This window comes from Haliaeetus leucocephalus, unplaced genomic scaffold, assembly GCF_000737465.1.
Source record: "Haliaeetus leucocephalus isolate CR32 unplaced genomic scaffold, Haliaeetus_leucocephalus-4.0 Scaffold208, whole genome shotgun sequence".
NCBI classification, from domain to species: domain Eukaryota; kingdom Metazoa; phylum Chordata; class Aves; order Accipitriformes; family Accipitridae; genus Haliaeetus; species Haliaeetus leucocephalus.
The window spans coordinates 676,069-702,113 of NW_010972644.1; the positions used below are offsets into that span (position 1 = coordinate 676,069).

The 26,045-nt window shown below is 36.5% G+C and overlaps 1 protein-coding gene across 1 annotated transcript; it reads left to right on the plus strand.

Moving 5' to 3' along the window:
• The first annotated feature begins 17,934 nt into the window (after window positions 1-17,934).
• LOC104831059 (beta-1,3-galactosyltransferase 2-like) lies at window positions 17,935-24,450 on the plus strand. Its single transcript, XM_010566382.1, is given in 4 exon segments — window positions 17,935-17,997; window positions 21,844-21,924; window positions 23,685-23,950; window positions 23,952-24,450. Coding segments are annotated over 4 exon segments (909 nt in total).
• The last annotated feature ends 1,595 nt before the right edge of the window (window positions 24,451-26,045 follow it).

A 26,045-nucleotide genomic window follows, 5' to 3' on the forward strand; every position in this document is an offset into this window, starting at 1 on the left:
GTGTTTTTTTAGTTGTGCTGCTTCTGGTTATTATACCTTCACATTTCACGCAGCTTCAGATGTAATTCTTTGAGCAACAAGATATGGTTTAAGGTCTGTTTTATTAGAAAATCTAACTAGCTTGCTATTCTGTGTTCAGTTCCATTTTTTTAGGCAGTATAAACTGAACTGGTACACTCTGCTCAATTCTTGAAGTCTGGGGAATAAACATCTATGTAATTCTTCTGGGATACACGTACATAGGCCCCTAGTAGACTTGGTAGACACAAGCACTGTCAGTAAAGATAGAATCTCCAAATGATATAGTTGCCAAAATTAAACAAACCTCTGAGCAGTGAGGAACCTTTTGTTTTTTCTCTCCCTGTTTTGGAGAGTGGGAGGGGATGGCCCCCTTTGGGGACCCATAATTCAACTGTTGAATGCTTTCTCATGGAAAAAGCAATAGATGCTCCTTGTAGTAGAGGATTCTTCCTTAAAGTTCAAACACCTATTCAAGTCATAATACCACTTAAATGTCTTCAAAACAGTTCTGATAATCTTTTTCAAATATGGACAAAACACATTTTTCTCTAACTATATTTTGGCAATGGCTAATTAAATAGAAATGTATACCTGTTGAGAGTATCTGCCAGAAATACTGTCATGAAAACATACCCACAAAATCTGCTTCCTAAGCAATAACATTAATACTGGGAATGCCTTTAGGTTTGATTAGACTGGTCACTGTAAACAAATTCAGTTCCAAATAATAATGAAAATTTCCAAATTTACGATTAAAGCTGTTTATAGTATGTTGCTAAAGCAAGTCACATGCAAAATCAAATCACAAGCAACAGGTTAGAAAAAAAAAATAGTATTGCTGGCTCTGACTCACAGACAGATTTTCTGCTAAATCTGTGACCTTCAAAGTCTTCAATTACCTGAATTTTCACCTCTGAATTTCTTTACTGGGCTTACTTAAGAACTTATAGCAATCCCTCAGCTAAAGGTCAGTGTTGTGTGGTGTTATCTGGGGTTTTATTATTTCCTCGTAAACTATGACATTTGTAAAATGCCAACATCTGAGGAAATCAGGCCTGTATGAACATGGAGGAAGAATTAAAAAAAACCTGCTTACTTTGGCAATTCCATCAGTGGTGGTTCAGAGTTATAAATGTAATCACAACAAATAATACAGCATTCTCTATTGTTTACAAGTATTAAATTGTTGTCCTGGGTAGACATGCATCTTGGTGCACTTAGGAATAAAAATTAAGTCATATCATACTTTGTTTAGAGCGATTGTGCTATGCTCAGTGACCACAGAAAGCTCTTTCTTGTCAGAACTAACAATAAATTTGGTTCCTTAATTTTCCTCTTCCTAATCCTAACCTGGTGTGATCCACACTCAGGTAACTCATTTTTGGGTTTTTTTCTTGTTTTAATTTATAGCAAGATTGGGATGTGCTCAGATGGCTAACCTGTAACTGTTTTTCCAACTTTGGCTTGGTTAATTTACACTAATCCTTGATTCCGAGTCCTCTAACCACAGTGATAAATACCTACCAAAATCAGAGGGATAGAGCAGGGGCAAAGAACATATCTATTTTAACTTTTATTTTTTAAATCAGTATTTAGTCATTGCAGTGAGTCACTTTGGGAAAGGAACATCAGTTGTTATATCCATACTCCTTATTTCTGGATTCTAGATACATGCAAGGCAGGAGGATAAAAGTTTTGGTTAGGAACCAGGCAGCGACCTGGGCTCAGCTAAGGTGAAACCCCTGTCAAGAAAGATTTATATCTCTTTCAAACTTTCCATTTTCATGTTTTTTTATGGGAGTTACAAGTGAAATCCAGCAGCCCCATTGGGAGAGCAGGTACATATCTTCCCTCAGGTGTGTTTCAAGTCAGGCAGGAGGAGAGACAATTCTTGGGCATCTGATTGAAATTTTGGAAAGGGTTTCATAATCTGACTGAGAATAAAAAATTTCTAGTGGCCTTTACCAGAGGCAGAAACTGGTTAGAAATTAGGAGATAGAGTGAAAAAAGTGGAAAGGGGGCAAAAAGGTAGCTGATAGTAGGGACAGAGAAGTAAACTGAAAAACAGAGAACTGAAAATAGGGGATTACAGGTATTTTGCAGGACACATGTGACAACTGTCTGACAGTGATTCAACTGGTAGAGGTGGTAGGGGAAAAAAAGAAGGATTAGGCTTGCTAGAGCATCTGGAGTCCAGTTAGCATGGGGGATTCTGGTGAACTGGGGAATAGATCTTCACTGTGGCAGGGGTCCCCTTCTCACAAAATGAGAGACAATTAATCAAGGGGTTAGTGTCATATTTATATCTGAAAAAGCCTAGGAGTTGCAATACATTTTCAAGCAAGATTTCTGATTAATCCACAGTATTCTTTTGTCACCTCAAATTTCATTTGAGTAACCTCACAATAATAACTACAAACAATTCAGACCATAGGCTTATCTTCCTGTAAGCTTTTTGCTGACTGGTTTGTTACTCAAATTCCAAAGAATTTTTATGATCACATACGTTTATTATGCAAAATATATGTACAGGTTCCTCCTCCCCCCAGTTTATCATGTTGAGATCATTTTCTGGTTAAAAAAAACAACCACTGAAACAAAAAAAAAAACAAACAGAAAACGGGCCTTACAATGTATCTATTTGCAGTTAAAATTAAACCTATGCTTTATATGCAATAATGTAACTAATACTTCAGTTATATTACTGCAGACGAACATCTCTGTGGGCATTTTTTTCTCTTTCATTCTGGGTATCTCTATATTATATGTAATTAAAGTGTTATTTGACATTAAATAAAAGGTGGAAAATATATTTTAGCATTTTAGAGCATTTATCAATTTATACCTAACTGCTGATCATTGAGACTTTCTGTTAAAGTACAAATAGTAAGTATAACTAATAAGTGTTATTTATGTGATTGCAATGTAAAAGAGTGCTAACCATAACAAGAGAAAGAAAGGAGCATGAGTAAGTGATCAGTGAAGACAGGGCTGGGAAGTGATGGGATCTATTTCAAAAACTATCAGAAATAGAATATATGTTTGTGTACATTTAGACTTGTTCTCTTGACTCCCTTTATTGTCAGTAGAAAGAAACAGGGACAGTGCTTTACCCTTTTTCTAAAATTGATATCTAAACTAGGATGATATTTTTCTTTTCAAAATTTATTCCTTTTTCTATTTACCATCTCCAATTTTTAACCAGAATTGAGAAGCAGATCCATATATGTGGTTACTATAAAGACACCTGAAACAGAACAAAATAGACTGAGTACCTGGTGCCAGTGAAAGGCAACTAAATATTCTCCAGGAAACACAGGCTTCATTTTCTTCACACCTTGCTAATTCAACAGATTTGTGGCTGCAATTTGGTGCCACTTAAATTGCATTTTATGGCTTTTGTCACTTTGGATTTTTATTTTAGGAAGTGAGATCCTGATCTTATTTTCATCAGTGTAAAATCCATTGTAGTTAATGAGTTGCACAAGTAAGGAAATGGTATATGAGCAGTCAGTATTGGCTATTAAGAACTGGGTCAAATATCTAGCTACACTATCTCTGCTACAGTGTCATTGTAATGAGATATTGAGAAAAGTATAGATTTTGCTTTGATACTGATAAGAATGGTGCAGCTATACATCTTTCCCTAAATATATATTTTTTGCTGTTTGAATGTAGTGGACTTACTGGTATGTTTGAACAGTTTTCTGTGGTTACCGCTAAATGCACTAGTTCTTCTACTTGTTACAGCATTATCACATTGTATCCATGAACTGATAAGGCACCTTCACCTCCAGAGGAAGCAGGTCCTGTAAAGAGTAACTAGACTTTTGAAAGGAGCATTGATTTTCAACCATTTCCTTATATTAGTACATGTGTACAGGAGAGGAAATAACTCATTATTTTCAATACAAAAACAAGGTTTAGAAACACTTCTTTTAATAGAAAATGTGATCATTAAACATGGTGGAAACATTTCAATATTTATTACTAGTATCTATGATCACTTTCAGCCTTTTTTTGATTAACAGTCAGGTCACTTTATTCTTGAACTTTCAGTTTACAGGTTCTCTTCACATAGGTTATGGGTGACTTTGGACCCTACAGAATAAAGTGTTGATTTTGTGTTGTGTAATCGATAGCATATATCACATAGTGCTGTTTCTGGTCTCTGCTTCAGAACTTTTAAACCTGGAAAATAATACAATATTCAGCAAGTCATGATAATTTGAAGGAAAAAAATGAAAAACATGCTTTATGTCCTGGATATGTCAGGAATCTGGACCTTTTCCTAAATACAAAGATAATCATTTATATTGCCAGGTTTAAAGATTCACATTTTGATTCTATAAATCACACTAAAAAGATTGGCTCACTGAGTCAGCCCCTGTGAAACGTCCTTTGAACCAGTTCTGCTGATTTCCTTGGCACAATGGCATTAGCATGAGTTTTAAACAACCCACTGAAAATCAAAGAAAGTCTGCCTAGAAAAGCAGGTGCCTGGGACCTGCAGGGACCTGCATTCTCTCTAGACTGTGGGACACCTGGCTCAGGTTTTCAATTATTTGACTAGCACTGTGAAAGGAATCCAGACAAGTCCTATAATTTAATATTTTTCCTCCTTCCCAAATTAGCACATTGTGCTGCTGTTCTCATGCTGTTATTCTCATGGCCTGACACCTGAAAATTCCAATATCGTTATGGTAGTTCTCATGGGAAGTGATTGCTGCTGGCGCGAGACTTGACCCTTCTTTCCCTTTTTCCTTACCTTTTGGTTGTAGCGTTTTGTTTTACACTACAGGACTCAATGATATGTGTGCACAAAGTTAAACAACAAGTGTGCAGCAACTGCCCCTTAGAAAAGCATCCTCCAATCAGTGCTAATAGCATTATAAGCAGGAACTACCCATAGGGAATTTGAGTGGGTCCTGATGAAAACTGTATAGCTACTGTAGGACAAATATTATGAGGGAACTACCTGCTGCACTGGGGAGGATGCCCAGAGGAGGATGCTCACCTGAGGATCCCATCACTTTCAACTTCCTTTGGGCAACCCAACCGAATGTGTCTATCCCTAAGCTGATACTCATCTTGATCCTCCAAATTCCTGTTTCTCATGAAGACCCAGGGGAATGAATCAGAATCAAATCGTGTTGTCTCAGGCTCTTCCATCATTATTCTATCTCAGATAGAATAATGAATCTTGGATTTTGACTGCCTCAATTTGAGTAGCTGCAAAAACTATGCTGACAGGTATTATTAATTCAAAATTATAAACTATTTCATCAAATAGTATGGCTAAGAGAAGTTTATTTACAAACAACTGATGAACAAAACAAAGGAAAACAATTTTGTTGCTATAAACTGTAACAAAACAAGAAGAAATGTACATTGTCACAGCATATGTAAACCTTTTAGCTAAGGCTCCTCAGAACTGGGATTTTGAACTGTTGAAATGTTGAACCGGAATTTGAAAGTGTCATTAAATAGTTGACATGTTCTTGAGTTGCTTTTTGTACAAACCTATTTGTTAGCATGGGGTGTATGTGGTTTAAGTTTATAGCATGCTAGTGGCAGTACTCTTTTTACCTTCAGTTGTCAAGGCTATTCAAATAAATTGCATGTCATTATGAAGTCCATTAGAAACAAAGGGTTAGAAAAATAAAACCTTCATGGCCTCACAAAGAGAGAAATGAATTAGTATCAGTTCTGTGCCTCCAGGTGTACAGTCCCTTCATTATGTGGGAAAGAAGTTGGTACATTTGCCATCTGTTAGCACTTTTTCATCTATGTCCCATTCTTGCTCATGCTGCTTCACCTGTTGTCGTAGTTTCAGCCCAGCCGGTAACAAAGGACCAAGCAGCGGCTCGCTCACTCCTCCCGCCCCCCTCCAGTGGGATAGGGGGGAGACGGAGGAGAGAAAAGGGAAAAAAACTGGAACCTCGAGGGTTGAGATAAGGGCAGTTTACTGGGACAACACACACACAAAAAAAAGGTTACAACAAGAACAACAACGGCACTAATGAAAGAGTATACAAAACGAGTGATGCACAGTGCGACTGCTCACCACCCGGGACCCGACGCTCCGCCACTTCCCCCACCGAAAGTCGAGAGCTCCCCCCGGCCCGCTCCCCATTTATATACTGAGCATGATGGCACATGGTATGGAATCGCTCCTTGGCTAGTTCAGGTCAGCTGTCCCGGCTATGCCCCCCCCACCTCCCAGGTTCCCGTAAAAATTAACTCTATCATCTCAGCTGAACCCAGGACACCTGTGATCTGAATACTCATAAAACAGACTTCTAGTGTTATATGACTATATCCTGCTGCAACAGCGGGAGCTTTTTGAAATCTGTTTGTCCAGCTTCTTAAAAAATGCAAATAATTTTTAGCAGCTCCCAACACTTTGTCAGGTTTCACTGAAATAATTCACTCTTTCTTTGATTCACCTCAAAGCTGCTGAAATCTGATAAAATAGAGGAAATCATCCCAGATAAATACAGTGTCATAGAGAGACCTGGAAATGACAACGAAATTAGATTGAAGTAGTAAGAATGAACTGTTCCAGAGTATAAGCTATTTTATGGGCAGAACCATTTTCTCAAGACAAAGAACATGCCCTATAAAGTATGAATAATATGAAAGTCACTATAAAGAAAATGGAAGACTTAATGCAGATTCCTTTGTGTGACTTAGATCAATTATTATCAGAATATGAGGCAAAAAGTCATATACCTGCATAAAGATCTCAGAAATTAATGGGAACTCTGAATTATTTGATTGAAGAGAATAAATGAACCTGAGTGGGGGAAAAATGATTCTTTTCAAAAAAGGTCTACCAAGCATTTTGTATACTTGTTGTAAGCTTTTTGGGTTTTTTTAAGAGATCCTAAATAACCTAACTGTTTGTAAACAGGTATATTCTAGAAATCGCAGGAAAATAGCACAGAAAGAGACCTTCAGAGTTCAGCAGGGGAATTCCCATGCTCTACAGCAGGCTAACACTCCTGGCTGAAGTTTGTCTAATTTGTTCTTAAAGCTCTTCAGTGATGGAAGCTTCAAAAGCTTCCTGTGTAAATCTAGTTTAATGCTTCATGTGTTCATTTCTCCCTTTTATTGTACTCTCTGGTAGAAATGGATGAGAAAAACCTAAGATACATTCTCATTCTTGTGGGTTTTGTTTTCTGATTATTTTTTTTGCTGGTTCCCATAGCTCTAGTTAAGTGCCCACAGAGTTTCTCATGAGAGAAAAATCAAATACCGCTTCACTGAATCCAAAAGAGGATGCAACTAAGAAGATGAGGCATAGAGTTTGTATGAGCTAGATCTCCATATAGTTAGAAGATCTAGCTAAGAATCAGCTTTATAATGAAAATGGGACTTTGGAAAAGGAAGTAATCGATGGCAGCCACCTGAACAGTTTCAGTCAGACTCACTTTCTCCCATAACATCATGGATTTGTAAAACTGTTTTCAACCTCTTTCTTGCCTGTTATATGAATTATTATTATATTATTCATATCATTGTTGATATTATATAAATTAGTGAGATTATGATATAAATTATTTTAAATATGCATGATTTTGTTTTATTTTTCTTTTCCAAACTTCGCTAATAGAGACAAATGGAGTGCTTCTTTGGGACAAAAAAAACCCCTCTTGACATGATTTCTTAGCTGTAACCCCATGCTGACCTCCTGCACATTTAAGCCTGTAAAGAACAAATAACAGCATAACACTGACCACTGTCTCCACAGCAAGGGAAAAGTAACCAGCTGGGGCAAAACTTCAGACCCAGTGACCTATTGTGAATTCTGTTGAAATTGTTTTAGAACTTGTGATCCTTCTGTCCTTAGATGTCCAGAGAGGGATGCCTTTCATAAATAGCACTGATAAGAGGCTTATTCCATTAAGCTGTAGTGATTCTAGCTTTCATGCATCATTTGACAGAGAAAATGAGAATTTGCAGAAGTAATAGCTAATGTAAAGTATATTAGGTTGCAATGCAGTTGGACAGGTAGGAAATAAAGTTTATATATTATGTTATAGAGGGGCTTGCACATTTTACTGTATGTGCACAAAAGAGATCTTTGGGGGTTGTTTTTTCCCTAACAAATTTAAAAAATGCTAAGATTACTGTTTCTGGAGCAGGCTGTATTCTCTTAACAGAGGTTAGGATTTCAATTTCAAATAAATATTCTTACACAAGTCATAAAGGTTAAATTGAAATTGGAAGAAGAAAAGGAAAGCTGTAAGCAGAAGCGTAAGGAAAATAAAACAGTAGTTGACTCAAATAATAGTTTTATAGTTCCATATCCCACCTAATATCTTCAGACATACACACAGACACAACCTTAATGCTTAAGTAATGCTTGTATGACATTTTTTTCGAGCCTATTTCAAGAGCTTGTCAAACTAGTTCTCACCCTGCTTGCTGAAGTTCACCCTGAAGAGGGATTTCTTCACCATATATTTCTACATATGAGAGGATGGGAGGAAAACTTTGCAAACATCAAGAAAGTGCATGCAACTGCATTTTAATTGATACCTTTGATATCCGAGAAAAGATTGGCAATAGCTAAATAATTTTTTGCACAGTAAGTTGTGAAAGTGACTTGCAGGGACAAAATACATTACAGCCTATTACAATATCCAGGCTTTTTGGACACATCCTAAGCACTGAGGTGATAGATATTTCATTCCTGCTGCACTTTAATGCATCCGTAACTTGATGGCACTTGTAAGCAATAATCTGAATTGCCCATCAGAAGAACCATTTATTATTATTTACGAAAAAGGGAATAAACAACTTAGGATATCACTGTTTCTATAAGGAAATAAAGTGACTATGGCAACTTCTATAATGAAGGAAAGCTTAAGCACTATTTTTAAATTGTAGTCTTTGCATAGCTGTGCATAAGAAGTTGTTTTTCATGTTAGCAATGTGATTATCTCCCACACTTCAGAAACAAGAGATGAATAAAAAAGAGGGACAAAACCTATATTCCTTCATACCATGCCCTTTGAGGAAATTTGGCTTAACAGGATTTCATGAATAGGCTTCAGTTATTTTTTACTAGTGCTGACAGTTTCCTGGAAACCTTATCCACTTCCAAAATGTCTTTCAACTGCACCAATAAATGATCAAAACCTTTCAAATTTATTTGAAAAAGAATTTTTTCCCCTCTGGAGCCCTACAATAGAACATAAAAAGGTGGAAAAAAACATAAGAGTATGTATCGTTTTGGTATCTGAGGCACTCCCTTGGGTTGTGTGAAGCCCAGGTTCATTTCACTGCTCTATTTGTTTTGGAGGGAAAAGTTCTTCTCTAAGACCATGGAGATAGCACCAAAACAGACAAATTAAGGGACTCTCCTATGTGCACAGGCAAAGTGAATAGCCAGCTTGTAAAAAGCATATGCTTCTTTCATCAAAATTTAGAGACAGAAACTTCCAATCGATTCATATTTTTGCCATATATATAAACCAATAGAACACTTTATTACTTCCATAAGATTTTATTTACATTAATCCTAACCATAAAGAATAAACATGTTTATATTAAAATGTTGTCTCAAGTTTTCCAAAGGTCTTTGTCCTTTGTTTAGAATGACCTGCTTATCGTTCATCTTAGCACACGCAGGTGGTGTTTCAGATCTCAATTCTCTATCCACTTTCCTACTTCCACAGTATGTTGCATTTCAGTAGGAATGTAAAGTCTGAAATATCTCTTTGCTTTCAAACTAAGGAAGAAATTTGTAAGTTGTCGCAGAATTCTAGTGTTGGAGCCTTTTGTTTACGCTTCCGTTTTTAGATGACTTGATCATTTGAGGATAGCAGAGAACGGTGGCTTTTTTTTTTCCCTTGGAAATTTTTGGTCATGGGGGAAATACACAACAAATTACTATTCTGAAAACTGGGAAAGTCTATATGCAGTATTAATAAATTTTGCTTTCTACTGCTTTTGCTGCTGAGGTAGCTTCCCTTTTGCTGCCACATAGATGCTGCTCCTATGTTACGAAAAAATAACTTTGACAGTTCAAAACTATGCTTTATTTCTATATGATAGACTTATTGCAGTAGTATTCTGAAGTGCAAAACTGTGTTTGAAGGCCCGATATTTTTAGTGGCGGAAGTCATCTGATCATTTGCTTTTCTATTTATTGTCTTCAGGACAAAAGATTTTGTTTTAGGAGACTATGTTGCTATTTATTTTGATTTCACAGGTTCTTTCTGTTTTCTGTGGCACTGAAGTGTGCCTGTTTTTCAGGATTGTGACTAGTTGATATTTGGTTAACTTCAGAAGCATAGAACCCAAGACAGTTACAGAGTGTAGGAGCAACATATATAATTCAAAAGGCATTGAATCTGACTTCTAGATACAACTAGAGAGATTTTTGCAGTTATATGTTTTGTATTTGAGAAAACTGTGGATTAAACCCTCTTTATTTTTTCACAAATGATGTAAACTAACTACGGTTTTATGAACAATTTCACGCAATTCCCATGATGTGAATTTCAGCCCAATCAAGAGGATCCCATGATGCAGACAGTGTGCTAGGAACACACTTCCACTGCAAATACTATAGCCTAAAGAAAAGGGTACCTTATCCTTCATTTCAAAATCCAGTCTCAGACGTGATCAAAGAGAAAAATATCTCATTATTTTAGGTGTGCTGTACTGTGCACAGTGTCTTGATAAAGGTTCAGTCTATCTACTGTGGTATCCTTAATGACTAGAAAACTACGCTTTCTTTAACCTTTGTAGGAGTGATTTTGAAAGTTTAGTCTCCCAGCTCAGCAACTCTGTCCATAGGAAGTAAAACTTAGTATGAATCAAAAATAATCATTACATCATTTCAATGTGATCAGCTCAGTCATCATAACCCATTCTTTAATACGGACGACATAAATATTTCTTGGCACAATTTATGCATAAATCTATTATGAAGTGATTAAATTTATTGGTAAATACTCTAAACATCAAGAGCAGAACAAGAAAGCCATTTTAAAGAACTAAAAAAATACGTACTGAAAAGACTACATGATACATTCTAAATCCTCTCAGAATTCATTTTCCCACAAGGCTATTTTTTTAAAGATTGCTGACATAAAAGTGCTGTTTGTTTAGGTGCCAGACTAAAATGACAATTTAATTTTCCTCTAAAGGAACATAGAAAATTTTTTTTATTTTATTACAGCAGAGTGATTTAACCCTGACCTGTGCTAGGGAATAATGATTTGGCTGTCACAGCCAATAAGAATGCAAATTCAGATGGTGGAAACCAGACAGTTTTCCAATAAAATCTGAACTGGAACTACTGGCCACTTTTATGGAGACTGATAATGCATGGCTTTTATGACTACTTTGTAACATGAGATGGGTATTGTCCAGTGAGAAAAGTGAAAATACTCATATTCCAATACGCCTTCCTGTTATTATTAGTGGTATTACACTACCATCTAGAGGCCCAGCTAAGATTCAGCTACAATAAAGGAATGCCTATTAGACCTATAGAAATGTTATTAGTTCTACTTTGAACTAGTTACATATAACCACCACTAAAACTTCTAGAGCATTTCAACAGAGCTTTTCCATACAAGTGAAAAATGTTCACTCTTCTGTGCAACCTGAACGTTGGCATGGGTGCCAGAAAAGCGAATCCTGTTTATACTTATCATTCAGTGCATTACAATTACCTTCAGTGCATGATTATAATTCCAGTGCATGCTTGGACTTCTGAAGTTTTTAGCCTAAGAGAGAATTTAAGAAATCTTAGTGCAAAGTCTTGTTTCCCCTTGAAATGTAAAGTTAAAACAAAAGAAAATCTTCCTTCCCAGAATTTCTTAAACAAATTGAATCAGAGGGTATTTTATTTTTAAGTATCATGGTAATAAGTTGCTGTTTCAAAGTACCTTTTGAGTACCAAAATTTTGCCTTTTTAGGCCCATTTTGCTGAAAGTTGTCAAGGCCTGACACACAACTCTCTGAGTACCCTATGACAACTTGCTGAACATCTTCTAAAGGAATCCTTCTTGACTGTCAGGACTGAGAATAAATTCCTGGGGATCTAGCAGAAAGGTGAAGGGTTTGACAGGAAGGGCATAGATAGATAGTCTCACTCAGGAAAGTAAAGGTACTTTTAAAAATTTTATTTAACCCTGCATTTCATTATGTTCACCTTTTGCATCTTCTCGTTATTTTAGAACTGAAACATGATGTAGTGGTTTTGAAACAATTATGCTAGGGGACAAACACCCTCGCATCTGGATTTGCAGATGTCTTTGGCCAAGTTAGCTGATGAGCAGTAAGTAGATCACTATGCTGGTATTTCTTTGGACTTGTCTAAAAATGAAGATTTAATCTGGGTGGAATTTGTGGCATAGTTTCCTAGGCAGGATATAATCCTTTATACAGGCCAATTTTTCTTAACAAGCCTTAAAGGAAGGTGATCTTTCTCCTACATTTAAGGGGGCTTATCTGTAAAAGTTTAGAAAGGACCACAAACTTGAAAATCTAGGTTGTAAAACCTGTGCCTGGATCAGATAGCTCCTGCTCAGCAATCCTGGGAGCCGCAGCACTCCAGCGATCAACATCACCTTGGTCTCCTTGAAATACAGCGTGGCTTTAGATAGTGAAGGTATCTTACCAAATGCAACAGAATATGGGCAGCGTAAAGGAAGATTAAGGTGAAATTCAGACATATACAGTTAAAACTGCAAGTCTCAACTAAACTTCAGTCTATCCCCACAGCACCTCAAAAATCCATTGGTGTCTATGTTGTCACTGGGGAGATTTCTCAAGGGCTCTGTGTAGTTCCTCTGGACATGCTCACAGCCATAACTGTCTGGGAAAGGCCGACAGCTTCTATCCATCTCACCTCTAAAATCACCTCTAAGTAAGTCAGAATATTCAAACAAGGTAACATTTTGGTTTCATCTTTTGAAGGTCTGATAAGCATGCATTGTTCATGCCTGATGCATAAGAGTGACATTAAAAAATGTGGCAGCAACCATAGGAGATGACTGTATCCAGGAGAGGAGTGAGTTGATTCAGTACCCTTCCCAGCTGGAAGGGGTTCTAGGTTACCTCTCCTGTGTTTTGACTCCCTGTGGTGAATCCACATAGGAAAGAGCATGAGACCCACACAGTTACGTTGGTGAAGAAACATTCCTGATCCCTGCAGTGAACAAGCCCTTTGAATTGCGGGCAGTGACTGCTGAACAGAAACGCTCAACACTTTCCATACGCATGTCCTCCTGTGGTGACAGAACAAGGAGCTCATGTTCTGGCAAATACTGAAGCTTTATAAATGTCACTTTTAGCTGAATTAAATTATACAAGCTCATGATTAACCAAGAGAAGGGGGAAGAAAGACTTGAATGGTCTGCAGCTTTTACAAGAATCCACGTAAGCCATTAGGAGACACTAATCCCGAAGACTAGTTGTTTATGAACTAGTCACACATAAACACCCATAATTAAATTCATATTAATTTTTTTTTTGTAATTGATCTAAGCAACTCATTATTTCAGAACTTTTAATTATAAAATATAAATTAGCCAAACATCTCTAATCTAAATTGCTATTCTAATTTATCTTAATTGCTATAAAAACCCAGCCATGTACTAAAGTTAATACAGAAAACTGATGTAGTTTTGGTTCCTGTGCCCATGATTAATTTAGTTTAAGAATCCAGACACAATTGCAACAAACAAGTGAAAAATACGTTTCATAAAATGAAATTTTAACCTAATGTGTTGTTCTAAACTGTGTCTAAGATACTTTTTTTCTGCATATTGTCCCAATACATTTAAGAAAACAATTGCATGGATGTGTATGTAGAGTACAAAATAGCTGTCTAATTCATAATGGGGCCACCTCTGGGTGGAGGACTAACGGAGCAAGTATGTTCTGCAACTGGCTCCCCTTAGGCTACTGCTAGCATCAGTTGTTTTTAAATATAATATCTCTCTCTGCTGATTCCAAATTTTGAATTGAATTCCTCATAATCCCACTCCCCTATCTTCATGCCTTGTTATATACACTAGTAAATTCAGATAATAGTTGAGGTGGTTGTATGTAGTGTGGTAATATCCTTGCAGAGACCCAGTTTCCCTAATGTTAAAATGGTATCTTTCAATTCATAAATAAGTCTGGATAGAAGGCTCTGTATGAGGTATAATTTTTAAAGAAAATCATACTGCCAGTTCCACATATGCCAGTAAGTATTGGTTTGTTTTTTTGTTTTTTGTTGTTTTGGGGTTTTTTTTTTTAATACTCAGAAACTATTGGGAGTTGTGTTTGGCACCTTCTGTTTGGACTATCTGTTGAAGACCCAGCCACCTGATGAAAACCATGGGGAAACAGTTTTAGGCCAAGCAATGGAATAGGACAAAGACCAGTACCCACTGCTATCGGTTTGATCCTAACATTGTCTGTTCACTAGCTGCCTGAGCCCAAAACATATGGAAAAATTGAAATATTGCTGTAGTTCTAGACAGCATGTCATTTTCACCATGGTCACAAGATGGCATCATTACAAAACGCTTCACGTCAAGTAAACTAGAAAACAATTTTGTATGTAGGAAAGTTTTACCTATTTTGCCATTGCTTAGATATATAAAAGTGTTTATAGCTTTAATGCATGCAACTGTTTGCCTTTAAATTATTACATGAAATGATGTACTTATTTATATCTTTAAAGTGTCAAATATCTTCTGCAACATAGTGTATAAATAAGAAATAACCAATAGGGTGGTTAGTGCTCTGTCTGTAGTCATAAGGGCTGACACAATGATGACACAGGTTTCTTAAGCCAAACTCAGAAGAGGGCCTAAGTGACTATAATGGAAACGACATTTCCATATCTATGTAAAAGCATTGCAAGCTTACTGAAGATATGTATTGCTTGTCAGAAATAAGGAGAAACTGTTTGCATTTGTGGATAAGCATTCAAGGATGTAATGACAAGGTGCTTTTCACTTTTGTTAGTGAGTGGGGCAGAACCACTGGATAAGGAGCTATGGGGCAGATGAAACTACCATGAGGGGATTATATAAATGTCTAAAAAACTAGCCCCAGGACTACCTTGCAGTGATTTCTTAGGAAAATGGAATTCTCCATTGACCAGGGCTTCACAAGGGGGCTTGGAATAATGTGCTAAAATAATGAGGTTGTGGCTGGTAGGGTAAAGTGGCAATTATCTGAGATAATGAGAAACAAATGTAGTATATGGGCTAAGCTGACCAGCCTCGTGGAAGTGGGTCCCAGCACGGAGCAGGTCACAAGCTATACCTGTTATTGCAATAGCAGATCACATGGATCAAGAATGTAATACTTACAAAAAAGACAAATGTTTTCCCAGTGTGGGGAATGAACAGGGAAATGAACAGGGAGAAAGCTTAGAGGACACATGAAGCAATCCTTCTATTCTACTCCCCCTGTGCTAGGCTTCACCTGAAGTAATGAGCCCCCTTTGTCCTTTCAGGGAGATGTCAATCTACTGGAGGGAACTGAAAAGGAGGAATAAGAATGGTTAGAAATTCAAAAAATGTCAGAACTGGGGATATAAGTGAAGTCTGAGAAGGGACAAGGTAAAGGTTATCAAATGCTCTTCACAGAGACAAAGAATATTTGTTTTCAATGATTCAAGAAGTAATGAATTTTAAGTGTAGCATGGGAGTGTCAGTTCGGATTAGGGAAATAGACAGAGTAATGAGGCATTAAATAGATACTTTGGAAGATACATGGGGTCTAAATTATTTAAGTACAGATTAGAAAGGTACAAGCAGACATTTGTCAGAAAAGACTCAGTTAAAACTGATACTGTTTTGGGGCAACTCACAGTCTAGAAGTCCTGTTAAGGTCTCTCTTTGTTCAGCTTTCTATGGATATCTGTACACAAACAGCTCAACACACTCTCATACTCAACTTCTCTCTCTATTCTACCTGTATGAATTAATTATATTCTGTTTGTACCTGCCAAAGAACCTAAAACTAGGGAGGCTGTCTTCCTTCAGAACTACTGCTCTGCAGTGTTCAGCATTTTTGTCGTAAGAAGCAGTGCCGTCTTCCTTTCCACTAGAATGGCATTTTCTAAATGAGACCCGGAAACTGGGCCCGTTCAGAAATTCCCACATGATCCCTGCAGGTATGAATTGATTTTCTCTTGTCTGCATGTTGTTCATGACTGCTGAGAATACAATATATTTTAATTTAAAGAAACCAACAGACATAACAAGGAATAGGTAGCTATACATCATATGTAAATTAACCTTACAGTTCTTGGGCCTAATTGCTGGATGTGACATAGGAAGAAAACAAGGTTTAATAGCTGTGGAAATTGTCGTTCTTATCCACACAGAGTTTGCTGGCTGGTCTTTGATATTATTGCTTTTTCCCCTTCCCCTTTCCCTCAGTGATAATATGTAGCTGAACTGGCACGCTGCTTGGCATGCTTAGGTTACACCTTTATGTATCTCTTATCTCTTCACTACGAAAGTTCTTTCTGGAAGGAGACTTTAAGAGTCAGGAAGTTCTTAATGTTTGTGGGTTTCTGTTTGTTTTGTTTTTAACAAAGTAGTGTTCTATTTTAGACACAAATGCAGTATCAAAACTAATAAAAATATTTTAAGCATTTGAGAGAATTCCTGTTTTTCCTATTCACAATCGGGGAAAATAGCTAAGTAAATAGCTTATTTTGTTAGTATGGTGCTTATGTATACATGAGCAAAAGTACTATAAGGTGCTTGCAGTATGTGCTTATGCGAATATCCCTTTGTAGAAAGAAGGGCAAATACAATAAAACATACTTTATTAGGTTGCATTTTAGGTTTACATCTCTGTATTAAAAATGATATTTTCTAGCAAGACCCAATTAAATTTCCTCTTAAAATGAAGCATTATATCTCAAAGCACACAAGGTAGTTGAGGTACCTTTGACATACTAGTCTGGCAGTTATTTTCAGAAGCCAGTCTCTTCTCCATATGTATTCCTGTCTTATCTGAGAGCAGAAACATTTATTCTTAGGTTAGCACTGCTTAGCTGTATACCAGGAAGACTTTTTTATTTTTCCCACAAATGCTAATATCTTGATAAAGCCATTTATCAGACTACTGGGAAATAACATTTTATGATAGATATGAAACAGAAATATGAAAATCTAGCAATGTTTCTAGGTCAAAAATTCAGAGTTCATGCTAATCTTAACTGCCTTCAACTGAAATAATGGTGTTGGCCACTTCTGAATCAATCTGCTGTCTTTATTTTTTAACAATTTCCATCACAGTTGAATTTTACTGCTGTGAACCAAACCACACCAGACAGCAAAACTGCTGCAGCATTGCCAAGATCATCCTCTGTACTATGCTCCCAAGCACACGCTTGTATTTCACATAAAGATACTGTTTCCTTCTTCAGGTCAGTTAACAGGATACAGTCCATCACCTTCGTATGAACTCTGCAAGCCTCAGAACTGCACAGATTTGTTTGATCTGGCCTTGTCTGCCTGGAGCTTTGTTCTAGCTTTTTTAAGCTGTAACAGCAAATTCTGTGGTGATTTGGCTACCATTACTCAATTAATTTTAGCCTTAGTTTAGCTTTCCACAACTATGTGGCATAATGCCTATTTTTATAGTAATTTTGCTTTATTTCTGCAGCAAATGGCTATTCTGTGTTGAGTACCTGTTAATGACCCTAAACTAAAAGGATACTGTAGTACCGAGGGGTGTAGGTATGGGATGGTAACTGAGGAAAAGTGCCACCAGTAGTTAATTACTTATTATTATAGTAATGCACCATTGGGAGCTGGGTAAAACTGGATTTAGCCATAACAAAGAGAAGAAAGAGGAAATATCCAATGTAAACACAACATGCATATAGAATCAGTTTTCACAAGGAACTGAGAATCGATGAAGAAAGAGGAAGGTGGTGTATTGGAAAACACTCGGAAATCAGCACTAGTGGATTCTCAGGTAGGGAAGACACTTCCATCAACATCAGGACATTCCTCCTGGTAGAGAATGTGGGACACTGACAATTTGCCATAAAACCTTCTCGTCCTCCACCTCCTTCTTGAGAAAATCTGCCACCACTGACTCATAGGACCCCACCAGAGGGGCATTAAAAAAGGTGAGAATGACATGAGAGAAAAGGGGGAGATACTGGGGACTGTGTGTAGAACTTTTTTCCCCTGCTCTGCCCCCCCCTTTTTGTAACAATTAAATTAAACTAGTAACCATTTTTTGATTGGACTAACAAAAAATTCTTGGCTCCACACATGCAGTGTGTTCCTTTGTCCCATGACAAATTTTTACATGTAAGAATTGCACTTCACTTGCATAAAAACAGGGAATTGTGCTGTTTATATGTGATTAAATATTTAGCATCCCCATTTCCAAGTGTACTTTAAGAAAAATCGATATAGCAGCTAACTAGAGACAAGCAAACTCTAGGATAGCTGTTGCTGTTAAATTCTGTTTTAAGACTATTTTTAAATCCATACTGCACTTATGTAAAGAAAAGGAGAATATAAAATTCTTCTTCAGTTTTTCACATACTCCTGGTTTAAAAAAAAAAAAAAAGTTTTGCAAATGTTCCAGTGAAAAAAAGTAAATATTGTTTCTGTGCAGAAGTAGCATTTTGATGAGATTAACTCAGTCTAGGCATAATTTAAATCATAAAAGTACATATACAAAGATTTTACAGAACACTAGAAAATAAATACTTTAGATGTCTGTTAAATTGATTCCATATGCTCATTAAATACTTTAAAGTGTTATTAACATAGTTCTTCAGTGTTTTATTTAAAGTGCTTAATTACCTTCACAGTTTATTAAGCCATTTGCTGTTCAAATTGCTGTAATCATTGTAAAAGAAACTGGTTTTAAAGATATACCGAGTCATTTATGCAAAATAAAACCTTATTTCAAATTTTGAAGTAACCAAATGCAGCTCTTTCCAGCAATACACACCAAGACAAATTTTTTTTTTCTCCTCACTTCTCTCTACCACCGATTCAATTCAAGCCTCAACAGTATGCATTTGGATGAGTTTATATGTGTATACAATAGTAGAATTGCCTGGGTTCTCTGGGAGGCCAAATGGTGCTGGTAAAAGGAAGTAGAACTAGCTGTCTGGTCCTCATTTGCCTTTAAGAAAGCTTTTTTTCACCTGTAACCCAAGAATAAATTAGTAAAGCTTGCTTCAAAGCCAGAAACTGCAATATCCCTGCTTCCCTTTATAACCACTGAGAGCAAGTGTCACTGAGATGCCCAAATCAATCCGCCAAATATTGTGCTAGGTAGGTTTGAAATGAAATACAAGTTTCAAAAAAGAGGAGTGAAATGGCTATGGATTCACCTCACTAACTCCACAGTCTTACAGATCTTACAGATCAAGCAGGAGGTGGGCATGGGGATTTTTTGCAATCTAGTCTTCACAGAAGACTCCTTGCTCTGCTGAGCCAGAAGGACTGCAAGCCCTGAGCAGAGACGCTCTCCAGGAGGGGCTGCCTTTATTTCAGATGGTGCATCTCCTGCTTTTCTCTTGCTTCCCAGCTCATGCTTTTATGTAGGTTTAGTCAATTCGACTAAAAGTCAGCTTAACTAAATTGAAACAAAGGAGTCAAGGTACTGTGAAGTGTTTACCAACTGGCAAGTTTAAATTAAATTAGCTGTCTCATGCTTTCTGGCAGCCCTTAGTTTCCATCTTTAAACACATGTATCATTTTCTCAAAAGATTACTTTGAAATTTGCCTTTTGTGTGACCACCTTGAAAGGACTGGACTTTAAAAGTCATTACTTCAAGAAGCTGGGGAAATATCAAAGCATTGCTAGAATGTGAGGAGTTTGTCTTATTTTGAAATTCTTCCAAAAATCTGGGATGAGATAGGATGCAATTAGAAACTCGTGAGGTAGATTTTTCACTCATGAGCTGTAAAGTCTGCCTTTTTTAAATAAATAAGAAAAAGATAACATAAACAGGAGTGGCAACTAAAAGTACCACATTAATCTCCTTTCTTTGTTTCTAATACCTTTTCTGTTCTTCTCTACTCCTTTATATTCTTCTTCTTCCTTTTTATTATTTTAATAAGGCCTAAGTCTGGCTTCTTTCAGCATATCTGATGTAATTTTAAATTAAAAATGTAGTTAAATGCGTGTGTATGTGAATAATCAGTGTGTCACTGAGGCAATTTAATGTACATGGCAGCTATTACTCCAACTTCGCTACACAGTTGGTTTTAGAAAAATAATCTTCACGAGTTCTAATTGTTTTGGTTTAATAGTATGGGTAATTATTGTGGGTAAGAATTTATTTTCAAAGTATGGGTTTGTTTTTTTTCTGGGAGGAATTTTAATAGAAAAGGGGGATTGTATTTTGAGAGCTTCTTGGCATTTTTAAAAGTCATAAGCAAGATAAACTATAATTAATTTTTCAGACATATGTACTTTTGCTTTTCTGTAACATGAATTCTTTGCTAATCTTGTAATAACTCCGTCAAACTTGAAACAATAAATATTCTGTCTGCCTGTTAGAAAGGTCTTCTTAGAAGTTCCTGTTCTTTCCACAATGGAACCAGGATTTAATCTAAGAGAATTGCACTGTTGAAACCAACGGAAGTCAAAAAAGACTTTGACAAAATGTTTTTAGCTTGATCAAGAAAATTGCCATGCAGAAGTACACTCAAAACACTGAAAATTACCTTTTGCTTTTGTATTTTCATGTGCTGAAGTTCTCACATTTCAAATAGCAGCAAAGCAATTAGTGGATACAGAAAGTCCTCTCACCTTCTGAAGTGGTACTGCTATGTTCTTTCTAACATTACTTTATATTTACTTCAGGGTTTGGATCCTGGATATTTAGAATGCTAATATGTAAAAATACAGAATTTCTGAAGAACTAAAAACATGAGAAGGAAGATTGCTAGAGATAAACCATGAGTCATTGTGTTCTTAATATTTTATGGGTGTACAATACACGTGAGCTGCATTAGTTGAACTGCTGACCAGTATATAATAGAATATACTTATGCTCTTTTTCTGTCTAACCTAGAGCAGTTGGATATTTCCTGAAGGAACTGTGGCCCTTGAAGAGCTCACACTGGAGCAGATTTTTCTGAAGAGTGAGAAGAGCAGGGAGGGACCTTAAACCCCAATCCCTTTCTGCTATTGTGGGAGGCAGGTGAAGGAGTTAAGTGGCGCCCAGGAAAGATGGGGGGGGGGGGGGGGGTTGGTTTAATTTTTGTCTTTGTTTCTCACTATCCATAGGTATTTTAATTAGCAATAAATTAAATTAATTTTCCCCAAGTTTGTTTCACCCTTGATGGTCTCTGGTAAGTGATCTCCCTGTCTTTACCGTGACCCACAAGCTTCTCCATCCCATTTTCTCCCCTTGTCCTGTTGAGGAAGGGGGAAGTGGGTGAGCAGCTGGGTGGGTGTTTGGATGCTGGCCAAGGGTAATACACCACACATTCGCATTCAGATTAATGAACATCTATTTTATCCAGATTAAATTATAATTGAGCATAAGTTCATTTCTTAGTTTACATTTCTGGTGCATATTCTGAAATGCTGAAATCCAGTCTCATTTTATAGACTGCCTTTTCATTGCTACAAGTAACAAGAGTGTTTTTTCCCTTTCAGATAGAATGCTGAATGTCCTGGTGCATTTTCCTTTGTGTTAATTTCCTAATTCCTCTGGAAAAGACATAGACCAGAACCTCAGGGGCCTGTAAGCTTGTCCTCAGGTTCTCCATCAGTACAGAGATAGGATCCCTGACTCTATTTCAGTCCTTTTAAATCTGTCATTTCTTTGTGAAGCAGCAAGAAACTCCTGAAGAATCTGTTCCAAAAATACCATGTTTTTATGACTGGGATGAATCTGCATTTTCAAAGATGATGGTAAGAAGTGTTTAATTTTGCTGTTTGTTTGTGAGCTACGTTGCATTGGCAAAAAAAAAATTTGAAAAACCCTGACTCACTATACTTTTGCAACTCACTTTGGAGTACGTGTAGAGAACCCTTCAGAGACCAGTTTGCGAAAAGTAGTTTAATACAGTTAACTTGCACTTTTTTCCAGATAGCGTTCTTGGGTGTTATCAGTTTGTGGTGTGTTGGATACATGTGATTATCTCCCTCTCCCTGCAAACCGTGGTGCATCTCTAAGGCTTAGATAAATTTCCGTATCATTTAGTTGAAGGAAGCCAGAATTTGAAACTAGCTATTATGGAAATCACAAAAAACTACCCAAAGCCACAGTATTTTCATTGTTCCAGTATTTATATTTTACCTGTCCTTGCACTCTGGAAGGATGGGATTCAACTCATTCAACTGAAGCCATTTAAAACGTATAGATCTAGCCTAAGCCAGTTGTCTTAAATATTCTTTACAGAGGTAGATGCTGGCAGGGGGCACTTCATCTCTTGTAAGACACCTATCTTTTGATGGCTAAGTTCACCTCTGGAAATGCCACCTCTCTGTCTACATTAACATTTTATAGTCTAGACAACCTTGTCTAGACCTTCTAAATGGCCAAAGGTACCTGCCATGTGATTTATCACAATAGTCTCCAAGGCTGTGAATCCATAATCAATCATAATCTTTCATCAGCTTTGGATTATTCAATTACGCAATAACATTTGGTAAAGCTTACATGAAGTTATCTTTCTTCTATTTCTGTAACCTAGAAGGGACTGTTGTAGCAATTGGAATAGCAATTACAATTTTTACTTTAAACGTGTATCTTTTTAGTGTGTTTTAATAAATGTATGCATCTGAAATAGAATATATATTCTACATTCTACCATACCTCTTATGTGTTCAGTACCCTGCTATTAGTATTGAAGACAACCATATTGAAAGATGGACAGGTATTTTGCATATATATATAAATATTAAAAGATTGATTGTAAGACTGGATTAAATTCTCATTTATATTTTACATATATTCCAATATTTAAATATTTATATGAAAATGTTCTGTCTCTGAAAAATCATTGTATTTATTTATTTTCATTTATTTCTTACTGTATTTATCATACTGTATTTCTCTTAGGAAGATAAGCCTGAAAATGAAATCCTGATTTTTTTTTTAAAGTTTTTTTCTTTTTTCCTTCTATGAAAAGTTTTACAATTTATTCTAAGATGAAATAATGGGATACTTTTAATAATAAAAAAAAGGAATCCTGAAGAATCAGAAACTTCCAGATTGCCTTTATCTTCCTGTGTCACTGAGGAAAACAGTTACAAATTAACTGCTCTTTTAACAAAATATCTGTCCAATTGAAAGGTAGCTTTTTGTGCATCCTCTCAAAGCTGCCAACATGAACTACTGTAGTGGATTCTTCTTCTCTCCTTGGGATTGTGCCAAGAGAAATGTTTTCCTGATTGCCTCCACCTCTTTTAGAGCAGTATATTTGATTTTCTATTTTTTGAATTCTGCTCACCTTGCTGTTCTAACTGAAAGTAAAGTTCAAAACAATGATGACATAGAAGAAAAAGACATACTTTTTACCAAAAGGTATGATAATCTTCAGATGGAAAGTGAAAATATTTTACATAAAAACATTTCAGATTTCAAACAATTCTTAGGGAAAGAAAATGGAGAACTACCAACTGAAAATGAGAAATTTGGGAATAACACTGGATCTACTTCAACACAGTCATTTAAATTCATTATTAATGATAAAGAGAAGTGTAAAGATAAAACACCTTTCTTGATATTGCTAATAGCAACCACGGCTGCTGAAATCCAGCACAGAAGTTCCATCAGAAAAACTTGGGGAAATGAATCTGTGGTTCCAGGAGTCGAGGTTGCTCAGTTGTTTATGCTGGGTGTTGAGAGCAAGGGTCCAAATGAGGTCCTACTGAGAGAAAGCAAGCAATATCATGATATTATTCAACAGGACTTCCTGGACACTTACCATAACCCTTAAAACTTTGATGGGCACAAAGTGGGTTGCCTTTTATTGCAGTGGCACAAGCTTTGTTATGAAGACAGACAGTGATGTTTTTGTTAATATAATATACCTAATAGAAAAGCTCCTCAGGCCTCTTTCACCTCCTCCACAAAATTATTTCACAGGCTGTCTTATGAAAAGGCATAAGCCTGTTCAGAATAAAAAAAGTAAATGGTACATATCAGAAGAAGAATACCTAGGTGACAAATACCATTCTTTTTGTTCAGGAACTGGCTATGTCTTTTCTGGAGACCTGGCTTCAAAAATTGTCAATGCTTCTCTAATGATAAAATATATACATTTGGAAGATGTTTATGTAGGGCTCTGTCTTAAAGTAAAGGGAAGACAGACAGTACCTCCACCTAGTTGTTCATTGTTTAACATATACAAGGTCACATTTTCTCCTTGTCTGTACAATAATATAATTACATCTCATCACATTCTGACAAATGAGCACATATTGTATTAGGAAACACTGCAAAAGAAGAACCATAAATGTCAGACAGAACAGAAAGGCCCATAGCAGGGAGTTCTTTCTTTCTTTGACAATGGACAAAACAGCAGATGTTTTCTTAGAAACAGAGCATCTATGTAGTAGTAACTTTCAAGGTCCAGGGACATCCTGAATCAGGAGTATAGTTTTTGTATTAGGTTGCATTCAAAGGATTTTTATTCCATGAAGCAGACTTTCTCTGTTGACTGAATACCACTTGGTACCTTTGTTTTGGATGAGGTACCGATTAATTCCTATACTGTTAAAATATGGCAAGAGGTCAGATGAACTATACTGAAGAAAAAGCGATGAAGATGCAATGAAACTTAATTTTTCATTAACAAGTAATAATAAGTTAATGTGTTAATTTTATATTGCTTAGATGTAATTAGTCCACATACCAGTACATTTACTCGGATGGCATTTCAATGTGACTGAAGAAGAAAGCATACATGATATCCTATGCTGGTGAACTAGTGACAGAAATATGGATGGAAACTGCTTTTTTCCAGAAAATCTAATATTAGCATTTGCCAGATCTCTATCAGTGCGTGCAGCTGCTGTTATTCTCTGTAGTCATACATACAAAAAAAAATCTCACACCCAAGAAACCACTTAGTTGTTATTATGGAGATATAATAAATTAGGAAAATTAAATGCTGATAGAGTGTTTTGACAGGAATGTATTAAATTTCATTTTGGGGTACTCAGCCATGTACAAAATATCCTCATAGCTAAGGAAAAAATAAGATGATGCTTAATAACGTCGCAAGCTAAAAGTTTCAGTCAAAATGTCTATGTAAGTAAATTACTTTCCAGATTCTCTCCAACCAAGAATATAAATTATCTGCTACTCCCAGTAAGAATTAAGAGACCTTTACAGTAATTACTGAGTGGGCCAACTGGCTGGATTAATTGAATAGCTAGGAAAAAGTACCTGGAGCTTTGCAGGAAGCTTTTCAGATGCATGTGGGAATCAAAATGTCATAAATACCAAATACTTCAGCCAGAGCTGAAGTGAGAAAGTGAGTATACAATATATGCATCCCCACTGTCATTTTATAAGCGTACATTCTGATGTTGAATAAAGAATCCTAACTGAATTATATGTCTTCCTGTGGAGAAAATAACCCTTTTCTGCAGTTGCTCAGAAAAATGCAAAACATACTTCATTTAGGAAATTCACCTATAGAAATCAAGGTTATGGACTGAGTTTCCTTTTTTCCCCTCTTCGTAAGCAGGTTATTTCTATGTGTTGTCCACCGAGTCCAAAGATTTGAACCGTTTGGAGAGAATCCAAAGGAGAAAAACATGAATTACCAGGAGTCTTGATTAAAATGACCAACAATGAAAACCTGAAGAAGCTAGAACTCTTCTCTATGCCATCTGCTAATTCAAGGTTATGTTACACTACTATGCTAGCAATAGCTTAACTGATCTGCCCTGAGGCAGAGGTGAGGATTAGGTTGTACTTTTTATCCCTACAACTAGAGAAAGCCTTGAGCAGGATGGTCTGAGCTCATAGCTACCCCTGCTTTCAGCAGGGGGGACGAGGACTGGAGACCTCCTGA